The following is a 14,299-nucleotide window of genomic DNA, read 5'->3' as shown; positions in this document are numbered from 1 at the left end:
ACGGAGAGAAGAGAAGGTTTCTAAATGTTCAGTTTGTCTCTCAGTGCTTTGTAAGCTGTGTGTTGTTGTCGCTCGACAGGCAGGAACAGGTCTGAGTTATTGATAGCAGCTGCAGTTTAAATACTGACGTCTGCGTGTGATGCAAATCTACGAGCGAGGAAGCCCCTTCTCGAAGCCAAGTTCCTCCCTCTGAGTTTTACTTCCTTTTTACAATGTTGTTTATGAAGCTGCTTTAATCAGCAGGATTACATACAAACTGAAGTGTACTTTAAACTGTGGTCAACATAAACATATTGAATAAGAAATAATCAACTAAGATTAAGGGTTCTTATGGAAGTACCTAAAGGGTGAACATAATTGTATAGCTAACAGATAATTTGTAATTTATTTAATATATATTTTTCAAATGTTCAATTATTTTACAATTTACGTGTGTGTGTGTGTGGCTGTGTGTGCATGTGTGTGTGTGTGTGTGTGTGTGTGTGTGTGTGTGTGTGTGTGTGTGTGTGTGTGTGTGTGTGTGTGTGTGTCTGTGTCTGTGCGCGTGTGTGTGTGTGTGTGTGTGTGTGTGTGTGTGTGTGTGTGTGTGTGTGTGTGTGTGCGCGTGTGTGTGTGTGTGTGTGTGTGTGTGTGTGTGTGTGGCTGTGTGTGTGTGTGTGTGTGTGTGTGTGTGTGTGTGTGTGTGGCTGTGTGTGTGTGTGTGTGTGTGTGTGTGTGTGTGTGTGTGTGTGTGTGTGTGTGTGTGTGTGTGTGTGTGTGTGTGTGAGTGTCTGTGTGTGTGTGAGTGTCTGTGTGTGTGTGTGTGTGTGTGTGTGTGTGTGTGTGTGTGTGTGTGTGTGTGTGTGTGTGTGTGTGTGTGTGTGTGTGTGTCTGTGTCTGTGTCTGTGTCTGTGCGCGCATGTGTGTGTGTGTGTGTGTGTGTGTGTGTACGTGTGTGTGTGTGTGTGTGTGTGTGTGTGTGTGTGTGTGTGTGTGTGTGTGTGTGTGTGTGTGTGTGCGCGTGCGTGCGTGCATGTGTGTCAGTAATATATTTTAACAGTATGTTCTTGTTGTTTTGTTTTATACTCACTGTGATTATATGTTTTTTGTATTCTAAATTTAAACATTTTAAAAATGCTCCTTTCAAAGCTCTCAATTAAAAACAAGCAACAAAGAAGATCAATCAGTAATTCGAGACTTAAAAACAACAATCAGTTTAGAGGAATTATGATATAGAATACGCCAGTTTAAAAAGGTGGGATTTCAGGCAGGATTTGAAGGTTGAGAGTGAGTCCATATTGCGGATGTCCTGAGGGAGAGGGCTCCAGAGACGGGGGGGGGGGGGGGGCAGAGTGCCTGAAGGCTCTTGACCCCATGGTGGTCAGGCGGGCAGAAGGTACAGTGAGTTGGAAGGCAGCGGAGGATCGGAGAGCACGAGGGGAGTGCAGATGGAGTTCAGAGAGATATGGAGGTGCAAGAGTGCGAAGGGCCTTGAAGGTGAGGAGCAACATTTTAAAGTCGATGCGGTATTTAACGGGGAGCCAATGGAGTTGTTGAAGAACCGGGGTGATATGATCAATGAAAGGAGTTCTTGTAATTGAATTGAATTTGACAGAGTGTTTAATTAAATACCGCTTAGTAGTGCCGTTACACAAACATCCACACAGGAGGAACTTTGCATGTAAAGTAAAAACCGTGCGTCACACGAAGCCAGATTTCATCACACGGTTAGATAAACACAGGCTGAATTTAAAGAACTCACAAATCTATAATCCCGCCATAAAGATTTATTATGTGCGTAAAAAGATTTGAATGCACAATATTTTCCAGGAACATTTTGTGTCCTCGTGAGCTGATAGTGATAAGGTTTTTAAACACAGTGATTGTTATTCAGAATGTAGGGCACGGGCAAAACAGGTCAGAAATTGTAGAATCAGAAAACACTGATCAATATTTATTTGTACAAGTTGATAGCAGAACATTTTAACTGAGTTATTTATTTATATCAATGTTTATTTTAACATTTATTAATTATTTATTTGTATTATTTATTCCTTTTTTTATTCATTCATGTATTTATTATTTTATTTATTTATTATTTTATTCATTTATTTATTATTTTATTTATTTATTCCTGTATTTATTTATGCATTTTTAAAATTTATTTTATTTAATGCTGTATTTATCAAAACTTATATTTATTTAAACATTTATTTATGGATTTATTAATGAATTATTTTATTATTTTATTCCTTTATGTAATCGTTTATTTAAGCCTCCATATGCGATATATTGTTGCATTAAGTATATGTTACTGATGTAGAAAAACAAGGTTCTTATACAGAAAATATTCATGTATACGTCATTGTATTCTTCTAAGGTATAAAGCATTACATGGAAGTACTTCCTTACTCTCCTTAATACATTGAACTAATTAAAAACCTTTTTCCTATGGTAAATCTGTGCACGGCATTTCCAGTAAACTCCTATCGTGCAGCGCAACACCACGAACAAGTCAAGACTTGCCTGCACTGTAGCTTCCTGTTAGCAGAAAATGGGGAAGTCCCAGGGAAACTACTGTCAGCTGATCTGAGGTCAGCGTGATAACCATGTAAGGTAGAAGAGTGGAAATGTGTTACATTAAGAAGAGAAGGGAAACAGAAAGTAACACGGTTTCTACTTTAACTTGTGCTTAAAAGGAAGTAAACGAAGTCTTTGATGTACAAATAAGGATTCAAGGCTTTTATTGTAATGTGTTCAGAGCTACACGGTACTTATCAGTGACAATGGAAATCTTATGTCACAGGCTCCTCCAACAGTGCAACACAATAACACGGATACAATAGTGCAAGTAAATAAAATAAAATAGATTATAATATAAATAGTGCAGAGTCTATATACAAGTAATTGGAATATTGATATAAGTTACAACCAGATGAATGTTATGGATGTTCTTTCATAAGTTCAGGTGTTTAACATTCTTATGGAGATAGGATATAAGAGCGTGAGCAGCAAAATAACATGAAATTAATTCCTACTAAACACAAGACAATACAACCAAAAACATTCCTTGCATGACGTTTATCAGACTCAGTGTGTAGTGTCTCTACTTTAAAGAGTCCTCTCCTGCTGATGTTCAGGTGTATATCAGTATGTAGTGTCTCTACTTTAAAGATTCCTCTCCTGCTGATGTTCAGGTGTATATCAGTATGTAGTGTCTCTACTGTAAAGAGTCCTCTCCTGCTGATGTTCAGGTGTATATCAGTATGTAGTGTCTCTACTTTAAAGAGTCCTCTCCTGCTGATGTTCAGGTGTATATCAGTATGTAGTGTCTCTACTGTAAAGAGTCCTCTCCTGCTGATGTTCAGGTGTATATCAGTATGTAGTGTCCCTACTTTAAAGAGTCCTCTCCTGCTGATGTTCAGGTGTATATCAGTATGTAGTGTCTCTACTTTAAAGAGTCCTCTCCTGCTGATGTTCAGGTGTATATCAGTATGTAGTGTCTCTACTGTAAAGAGTCCTCTCCTGCTGATGTTCAGGTGTATATCAGTATGTAGTGTCCCTACTTTAAAGAGTCCTCTCCTGCTGATGTTCAGGTGTATATCAGTATGTAGTGTCTCTACTTTAAAGAGTCCTCTCCTGCTGGTGTTCAGGTGTATATCAGTATGTAGTGTCTCTACTTTAAAGAGTCCTCTCCTGCTGATGTTCAGCTGTATATCAGTATGTAGTGTCTCTACTTTAAAGAGTCCTCTCCTGCTGATGTTCAGGTGTATATCAGTGTGTAGTGTCTCTACTTTAAAGAGTCCTCTCCTGCTGATGTTCAGGTATATATCAGTATGTAGTGTCTCTACTTTAAAGAGTCCTCTCCTGCTGATGTTCAGCTGTATATCAGTATGTAGTGTCTCTACTTTAAAGAGTCCTCTCCTGCTGATGTTCAGGTATATATCAGTATGTAGTGTCTCTACTGTAAAGAGTCCTCTGCTGCTGATGTTCAGGTGTATATCAGTATGTAGTGTCTCTACTTTAAAGAGTCCTCTCCTGCTGATTTTCAGGTGTATATCAGTATGTAGTGTCTCGACTTTAAAGAGTCCTCTCCTGCTGATGTTCAGGTGTATATTTGTATTTAGTGTCTCTACTTTAAAGAGTCCTCTCCTGCTGATGTTCAGGGTGTATATTTGTATGTAGTGTCTCTACTTTAAAGAGTCCTCTCCTGCTGATGTTCAGGTGTATATTTGTATTTAGTGTCTCTACTTTAAAGAGTCCTCTCCTGCTGATGTTCAGGTGTATATCAGTATGTAGTGTCTCTACTTTAAAGAGTCCTCTCCTGCTGATGTTCAGCTGTATATCAGTATTTAGTGTCTCTACTTTAAAGAGTCCTCTCCTGCTGATGTTAAGGTGTATATTTATGTTTAGTGTCTCTAATGGGACATGTCTGAGATTAAGAAGTGCAATCAACAATAAAGTAGTGGAGTATTTTGAAGAGGCATAAAAAGCAAACACACCTCAAAGTTCTACTCAGTAACCTTCTTCATGTTATCCATGAGTGCCTCTAAGTGCAGAGTGATCACATGACGCTAAAGTCCTCACCGCTGATAACGCTGTGATAAAACGGTCACATTTTATGACTCCATGCTAAAGGTAGCACACAGAGAGAAGTACAGAGGGTGTCTTATAACATTCTTATCACTGTATGTTCACTGTGTCTGTAAACACACTCTGTTGTTTTAATGACAAATATCTGGTGTGCAATGTCTCAACACACACACACACACACACACACACACACACACACACACACACACACACACACACACACACACACACACACACACACACACACACACACACACACACACACACACACATACACACACACACACACACACACACACACACACACACACATACACACACACACACACACACACACACACACACACACACACACACACACACACACACACACACACACACACACACACACACATACACACACACACACACACACACACACATACACACACACACACACACACACACACACACACACACACACACATACACACACACACACACACACACACACACACACACACACACATACACACACACACACACACACACACACACACACACACACACACACACACACACACACACACACACACACACACACATACACACACACACACACACACACACACACACACACACACACACACACATACACACACACACACACACACACACACACACACACACACACACACACACACACATACACACACACACACACACACACACACACACACACACACACACACTGTTTTACAGCCAACAGGTTTACAAGGTTAAGCCGTTCGGCAGTAATGTGCATACTTTTATTCTTAATGAAAAACTGCCGTCCTTTGAAGCTAAATTGAAAATTGGACTTAAATGTTATTTTAAAAGTACAATTTTGAGATACTTGTACTTCACTTGACTTGAGTATTTCCATTGTATGCTAACTCCTTCTGCTCCACTGTTCAGAGGTAAGTGATGTACTGGTACTCCACTACATGTATTTAATACCTTTAGTAAGTTTGCAGATTTCGATGAATGATGTGAAATATAATCAACACTTACTTTAATCAGACTTTAGTTATAAACACTTCACATACCTACTTTAATCACTAGAGGGCAGCACACGACAACCTGTCAATTAAGAATATGAAATGTATACAATTATTATTTCTAAAATACTATCATAGTTTGAATATACTTATGTTCATAACAATAGATATTTAATTTTTTCTTCACCTGTATTCATTTCTTTTAAAAAAAAAAGGCCGTTTTATTTTTGAAAAACTACAGTGCAGGTGCGTACGGTCGTGACGTCAGCAGTGTTCTAAAGTAGAGCTGTTATCCTCACTGCGCATGCGCCGGGAGTCACTTTTACTTTAACCACACAGGGCTCCAGCGTCTTTCAGTCCGCCGCACACACCTGTCACTGTAAACTGCTCTGGGTTCATTCAGACATGAAAAACCTTCATTTCAAGGACTTCTTCTGGGTGAGTTCACACTGCTGGGTTTAAAGATGAATTATTGTTAATAGATATTGCACTTTTTGGTCGAAAAAAGTCACATTTCCTCAACAATTAAATCAAGAAAAGCCTATTTTTGCTAATGCTGCGTGTATCTCTGTGGTTTCAATTTCCAGTGAAGTCGAGTTGTGATGGGAATTAGAAATACTTACTTATTTTTGGTGTTATAGGGAATTTATGCAGTGGTAAAATCTGTTTTCAGACACTATTGTATAATGTAAAAGTACTATAAGCATCCAAAACTGTAGTATTTCAAGTATTATGCAGAAAAAAATCCCCACTATTGTTATACTATTATATATGATATGTTATATGATCATTTTTACTGTTGCATTAATGTATAAATAGCATTTATCTACAGCAATGCATCATATTTGATAAACTAATCATGTATTTTGCATGTACAATCTTACTCTGCAAAGTTAATATAGCGGTTAAACAATAAATACATGTATTACAAATGCACCTTACATGCAAGGCAGTAGAAGTATAGAGGCGCATATCATTATAACAACTCAGTTAAAGTCAAATAGGTTTAGTACTTAGCTATATTTCACCACTAGCTTAGTAAATACGCAGACTGCTGGATAAAGGAAGGGTTGCACAGCTCCATATGTTTAATAGAAAGTCAATAAGCTGCAGATTTAAACTCAATGAGGATAATTGCAGGCTGCTGCTGCTGCCTCAGATTAGAGAGAGAGGTGCAGATCAAAACATCAATTAAGATCTGTGTGTGAAACTCCTCAACGCTCTGGAGTTCATTTCTGTCTGCTGTCAGGGAACTAAACATGTGAATTAAATTAAAGTAAAACAAGTTTAGACAGCAGAATAGAAAGGTGTGAAGTAACTAAGTAGATTAAACTAGTACTGCACTTAGTTACTTGAGTTCCACCTGGAGTCAATCCACCAGCTACCCTGCAGTATACAAAGTCATTCAAACTAGCTGCACCTTTACCAGCTTTGAGAACACTTTCATGATCAATGATTATAAAACATATCATATATATTATTCTGAAATGGACCAATCTGCACAATGACTACTTTTACTGTCGCTACTTTCACTATATTTTGATGATAATACTTTTCTACTTTTACTTGAGGAACATTTTGAATGCAGGACTTTTACTGTAACAGAGTATTCCTACACTCTGGTACTTCTACTTTTACTCAAGTACAAGATCTGAGCACTTCTACTTTAACTCAAGTACAAGATCTGAGTACTTCTACTTTTACTCAAGTACAAGATCTGAGCACTTCTACTTTAACTCAAGTACAAGATCTGAGTACTTCTACTTTTACTCAAGTACAAGATCTGAGTACTTCTACTTTTACTCAAGTACAAGATCTGAGTACTTCTACTTTTATTCAAGTACAAGATCTGAGTACTTCTACTTTTACTCAAGTACAAGATCTGAGTACTTCTACTTTTACTCAAGAACAAGATCTGAGTACTTCTACTTTTAATCAAGTACAAGATCTGAGTACTTCTACTTTTACTCAAGAACAAGACCTGAGTACTTCTACTTTAACTCAAGTACAAGATCTGAGTACTTCTACTTTTACTCGAGTACAAGATCTGAGTACTTCTACTTTTACTCAAGTGAAAGATCTGAGTACTTCTACTTTTACTCAAGTACAAGATTTGAGTACTTCTACTTTTACTCAAGTACAAGACCTGAGTACTTCTACTTTTACTCAAGTACAAGATCTGAGTACTTCTACTTTTACTCAAGTACAAGACCTGAGTACTTCTACTTTTACTTAAGGACAAGATCTGAGTACTTCTACTTTTCTCAAGTACAAGATCTGAGTACTTCTACTTTTACTCAAGAACAAGATCTGAGTACTTCTTCCACCTCTGTATGTCCGCCACAGAGTAGATCCATAACTATATACATATCCATATATCCACATACTTTCTGTTTCTTAAATGTGCTTTGAGGTCTGATTTGAAAAGTGTATATTCATGTAATGAAATAAACTGGACCTGTACTGAAATATATTTTTCTGTTTTCACAGAATTCTGACCTGACGTCCACCGGTGGATACGATGCGATCGTCCAGTATCTCAGCGATGGAAAGAGGACATGTAAGGAGGTGGAGGACTTCATGAAGGCCAGGTAATTAAATCAACTGCATCAGAACTAGAACCAGAACCAGCTTTATAAAGTAGTATGTGTAACCATGAGAGGAATCTAACTCGGTTTCAATTTCATTGAACGTTCAAGCAGATGACTTAAAAGCTCAAAACAACGTTCTGTAAAGACACAGATAGGTGTATATAGATATTAAAGTGTGGCTGCACAATATAATAACACATGGTAAACACACACACACACACACACACACACACACACACACACACACACACACACACACACACACACACATTGTTCTGGTATCAGTACTTTACTCCACTACTTATTTTTCTGACAACTTTTTACTTTGACTTCTTACATGTTGAACTCAAATACCTGTACTTTCTACTTCTTACATGTTGAACTCAAATACCTGTACTTTCTACTTCTCACATGTTGAACCCAAATACCTGTACTTTCTACTTCTCACATGTTGAACTCAAATACCTGTACTTTCTACTTCTCACATGTTGAACCCAAATACCTGTACTTTCTACTTCTTACATGTTGAACACAAATACCTGTACTTTCTACTTCTTACATGTTGAACTCAAATACCTGTACTTTCTACTTCTTACATGTTGAACTCAAATACCTGTACTTTCTACTTCTTACATGTTGAACTCAAATACCTGTACTTTCTACTTCTCTCATTTTCCAAACAGGCTGGTTCCTTTAGTCTGAATGTGTGTTTGGTGGCGTGATCATTATTATTTAGAGTCGTTGCGTGCCTATTGATTTGAACACGATCCGTGTATCCATCATTTCCTGGTCTTCTCTAAAGAAGAGGGACCAATGAAAACGTTGTCATTTTGCCGTTGGTCACCATGGAAACATTCATTAGCTAACAATGACATTATTGTTCTATTAATATAAAGGGAGGTCAGGTACTCTTTAAAACAGCTGCTAGTTATGGGTACTTTTTACTGAAGTACATTTCAAAGCCTCTTTACTTTGACTTGAGTAAAGAAGTTTAGTCAGTACTTCTACTTTCACCAGAGTATTTTTAAACACGAGTATCTGTACTTCTACTTGACACTGAGGCAATTCAAAGTGAAGAGTTTCTGAAGTACTTTTCCTCTTTAACAACAACTGATGTGTTGTGAAGCATCATCTACATATATTTGCAGCAGAGTCATTCAAAGTTAATCATTTAAATGTGTATTTCCTTCTTCCTCGTGTGATAAGTGATCTTTCCTCAAGTGTTGGCAGCCAGTGACACATCAGCTCCATTTGCTTGGTTTGATTGCACTATAATAAAACTCACAGTAAGGATACAGCAGCAGAGGATATTGCATAATAACCCAACCAGAAGTTTCCACATTTCAGAATGAAAATTACTTTTTTAACACCACAACACACAAGTTTCAAAATACTGTAGCACCCTTATCTCACTGTGACACTAAAAAAAAACTGAATGAACAGGTTCCTTTGGTGTGCTTTCTTGTGCATGTAAATGGTCTGCAAAGGCTAAAATCCAAGCCTTTGCAGGAAGTGCACCGGACTCTGAGGAAAATATTCGTTGTGGCCAAACGGCGGTACTGCACTTCCGTATCAGTCGCTGGGCCCATTGACTAACATCGGGAAAGAGACGTCTGTAAATCGTTTGATAATTTTTTTAAACTTAATAAACTACCCAGTATGAACGTTTGTAAAGACCTTATTAAAAAACATTCGGTCCTCAAGTTGTAAAATGTGCTAATAACGTTATTCTGAGAGTTATTTTCCTCGGCATTATGAACGCGCATCTAACCCACGGGACCGCGCCGCCCGGCACGTTCATGTGACGTGTTCAGTACTACATGAGTTTTACCTTTACCCATGGGCGCACAATAAGAACGGATTATATGAATGCTTTCGTGACGTTTCGCTCTCTCAAAAGTTTTGTCTTCATGCGCCAATGAGCAACTCTCATAGGAATGAACGAGGCCCCGCCTCCCACGCTGTATCCAGTTCTTATTATACATCCATGCTAAGATCCCACAGTGCCCTCACTAAGAAACACTCGCGCCCCTATTGGCTAGCGCTCCAACACCTTGTACGTGATAGGCTAAGGGGCGGGACGTCTCTAAGCGGTTGGCCAATCACAACAGAGCCGGCCAGCTAACCAATCAGAGCAGACTGCAGCACAGGCAGAATAGGGACTCTTTAAGTAAGAAAACAAAATGGTTGAAATTAACAAGAAAACTGTTCAATTATTATGAATTTCCCTCAAAAATCCCAATTATTTTGAGACTTATTTTCTCTTGACATTATCTTTACTTGCTTTAAGTTTCTTGTGTTTACTCTAGATGTACACATGAGGATAGAAATGAAGCAACTATAATGGGATATAATAATAATATTTACTTAAAAGGTGAGTCATATTCACTTTTAAGACCACTACGAATATATATAAAATGTACAGAACAAGTTGCTTTTGGATCAGTTACCACTACTAATAAGAACATATCAAAATGAGAGTATTTCGGTGGATGGAGGAATCATTTGTGCTGGAATACACGAGTGCATTTGAACCAAACAGTGTATGCAGCAGCACAGAAAGCCTTTGTTGTGTGTTCTCTAAATGGCACCTTGTTATTTGAGTTTCTGATTTGGCAAACCCCATAAAGTGATAAGGCATCATTAATAATATTCTCTTCAGTTATTTCCTGGTTTCCCTTTTGCCCTTTCTTCTTCCATGCTTGCTTTTGATGGGGTTGTTTTTCATCTATACCCGTGTTAATCCAGGTAATTCCTATCTTTTAATATAAATATGTTGGGTTACTACAATCATTAAAACCAACAATGAGTATTTATAATGTGTTTATTAAGGGCTGAAATATATTTTTAATCCGCCTAAAAGCTTTTACTTGTCAAAAAACAACAAAAAATCATCAAATTTCAATTTCTTTTAGACTTAATTTCACAAACACCATCCTGCTGCAACAAATATGGATTCATCCGCCGCTGAAAAACGGTCCCTAACAGATACACATTAGGCCAGGGGTGTCAAACTCAAGGCCCGGGGGCCAAATCCGGCCCATTTGATGTGGCCCGCAAGAGCTTGCAAAGAATATAATACGTTCTTATACGGTTACATGCCGCTTTACAGACGACATGTCCCACAATGCATCACGCACTGTGACTGCGCACTGAAGAGAGAATTATTTGCCCTGGACTTCTGCTTTCAGACGTAGTTAGTTACTAAGTTATTACCCTATCCGATAATAATCCAATTCAGAGGCAATAATATAATATAATACATTATTTTGTATATATTATATATTTATATATGTATATTTATATGGTTACAACCGGCCCTTTGAGTGCAACCATAATGCTAATGTGGCCCGCGATGAATTTGAGTTCGACACCCCTGCATTAGGCGCTTTCACACCAAATACTTTGCCGTACTTAGTTCCCAGTACTTAGTCCCCCCGAACTCTTTAGTCCCTCGAACTGTCTTAGTAAATCGCGTTCGGAATGAGTCCCTGAGGGAAGATTACGCAAATGAAGCCGCTGACGTCACTTCTTCTTCTTCTGCTTTGGGTTTACTGGCAGCCCGCAAACAACTTCATGGCGTATACTGCCACCCGAAGTCCCGGGTAAATCGCCAGAAGCGCCGACACCTCCTCATCACTCCACCGCTCCCACGTTTTATTTTGTGTTGCCATAAATTAGTCTCTGGTTGTTTCTCAATGTCAAGGACGCTTCCTTGGTAGGACATGTCTTCCGAGTCACTTCCTTCAGAAGCGACGCAAGAATCCTTCCTAGCCTCGGAAAACGAAGAATGTTGGAACAGGCTAACAGGTGTGCGTCATATGCGAGGCCCTGCCTTAAATGGAGCGCGATTTCCGCCAAAGATTTGGAAATTGGTCCGTGCGCAAAGCATTGTGGGGATTTTAAGACCCCGGAGGATACACATGTGCAGCCTAGAAATTTCTCGCTACAAAGGACGCCGACCTCGGTAGAATTCCAAGGAGCTGGAGATGATGTAGCATCCTTGAAATAGTGGCTCTGGAGCATCCTTCCTTGACATTGAGAAACACCCTCACTCCGTTGGCGCGCTGGGCTAATGCTAATAATGCTAATGCGAGAAAATAAAATGGCGGCTTCACAAAACTTTTCGGAATTTTACAGGGCGTGGTTTGCAATTCGCCCAGCCAATCAGAAATTGGAACCTTTTCCTCCCCAGGAAAGTACCTGCTCTCTAGCTGTGTTATAGCCGCCGACGTCCCGCCCTCGCTGCATCCGAAGAGGTGATTGGATGAGACGTTATCCAATCCCCGCCCTTTCCGGCACATTCCCCGGGGGGAGGAGTACAAAGGCTGGGAACGGAGATCATTCGGGAGGCTCTGTGTTGGGAGACAGACGCCTCTAGCATCGCGATACTTATTGTGTGTGTTATACTGTTAGCTCCCCCTGTAATCTGCAGATACTTAGCCGAGTGCAAGTAGAGTGTTGTACCTTCCTATTGTGTAACGTTGTGTAGGTGTATTAGCTTAGACCCAGGTGAGTAGCACCTGTTGACCAGCTGTTGTGATCTGTTTAAAACGCATTAGCTTAGACCCAGGTGAGTAGCACCTGTTGACCAGCTGTTATCTGTGCAAACCATATTAGCTTAGACCCAGGTGATTAGCACCTGTAGACCAGCTACAGCTGTGTGTGTGTGCAGCTTCTTGAGTCACCATTTGTACCCCGTGTAACGGGAGGGTTTTGTTGTGTTTATAAACTTCCTTTTGAAGTTCTCTCTTGGTGTAATAAAACCACTTATAATTATTACCAATACCACTCTGGTCGTGTTATTTCCCCTTTGGCTCCCCTAGCCCAATAGGGAACGTAACAAGCTGGGACTAAAAAGGGGTGTGGCTCAGTGGGATAGTGCGCTGAACTTTGAATCAGGGGATAGCAAGTCCGAGTCCCACTGCAGTCAGCATGTCGTTGTGTCCCTGAGACACTTCACCTCAAAGTGACATGTCATGTAATGTGAAAAGGTTCCCGAAAAAGGTTCTAGTTCCAGATCTTTTTGGTGTGAACGCAAAATCCTAGAAGAACTATCGGAGCTATTCCTGGGAAAAGCACTCCGGTGTGAAAGCGCCTATTGTGTCCTAAATTCATATTTGACGTTCATTCACAACGTCTGTTAATAAAAATGTCCATTAAATGATCCTGATGACCAACTGGTTTGCATATGTACACTCATCGTAAAGCGTCATGGAGATAAATGTGCAGTTTATCGGATAAAGAATTTCCCTATCTGTCTGTATGCTGACCTTAATGTAGTACAATTGTGTCTTTCAGGGCCTCCATTGAAGAGAAATACGCCAAAGACCTACTGGGTTTGTCCAAGAAAGTGTGTGGACACAACGAGATGAAGTGAGTGTGTTTTTATGATGTGTTGGGCTCCATTTATTTACATTAGACAGCAGTTAATAAAAGTGTGTTTCTGCGTATTTTTGGATGCAGAAAGAGAGGTTAAAGATGAGCCTGCTTACTAGGCATGGGATTGTGGTAAATATGTGGTTCGCAGTTTGAAAGTGAAAATATAAATGTCTTTTAAGTTGCAGAAATGTTTTGAGTGCCGCAAGTTTACTTCCCATTCTGTCCGCGGTCACATATCAGTTTATTTTTGTGAAGAGGAAGGAGGAACAAAGTGGGAGGGGGAGATGGGAACTGGATTTACTTCATAATAGTTTATTAATAGGCCTTTGTATTAAAGGTTCCCTGCTTCTCACAAAAAGGCAATGTGTGGATTTAAGGAGGCCCTATTATGCTTTGGGGCTGTGCCTTTCCTGTAGTTTGTGATATAGGCTTGTGTGCATGTAAACGTTCTGCAAACCCACTGTGGAACACTCACGTTCCCATAGAGCGGTGCAGTGGTGAGGTATTTGTGTAGGCCGACCCGGAAGTAAGCGTCTGGTTCCCTCGACAAAAAAGCAACGGATTTTCTCCATAGGATTTTGGAATAGCGTAAAAAATAAGATCTGTGGAAAAGGAACCTGTTTGATAAATGCACGTTTTGTTCAGCCGGATAATCTCCACACGTCTACCTTACTTTTATCATTTTCTAATTATAAATCTAATCGCCAGAAGCTAAATGCTAACGTTATGCTATAA

General features: G+C 39.4%; 1 protein-coding gene across 1 annotated transcript; it reads left to right on the top strand.

Moving 5' to 3' along the window:
* Window positions 1–1,347: 1,347 nt before the first annotated feature.
* On the top strand, window positions 1,348–13,558 carry LOC307026874 (proline-serine-threonine phosphatase-interacting protein 2-like; the record flags this gene model as incomplete). The annotated part of the gene is made up of 3 exons (XM_079695014.1): window positions 1,348–1,476; window positions 8,082–8,182; window positions 13,484–13,558. Coding segments are annotated over exons 1-3 (299 nt in total), but the record flags the coding sequence as incomplete, so codon positions are not given.
* Between the last annotated feature and the right edge of the window lie 741 nt (window positions 13,559–14,299).

This window comes from Notothenia rossii (genome assembly GCF_949606895.1).
Source record: "Notothenia rossii genome assembly, contig: scaffold_597, whole genome shotgun sequence".
Lineage (NCBI taxonomy): Eukaryota > Metazoa > Chordata > Actinopteri > Perciformes > Nototheniidae > Notothenia > Notothenia rossii.
The sequence above is the reverse complement of the archived record's forward strand: the minus strand, read 5'-3'. Positions and strand labels throughout refer to the sequence as shown.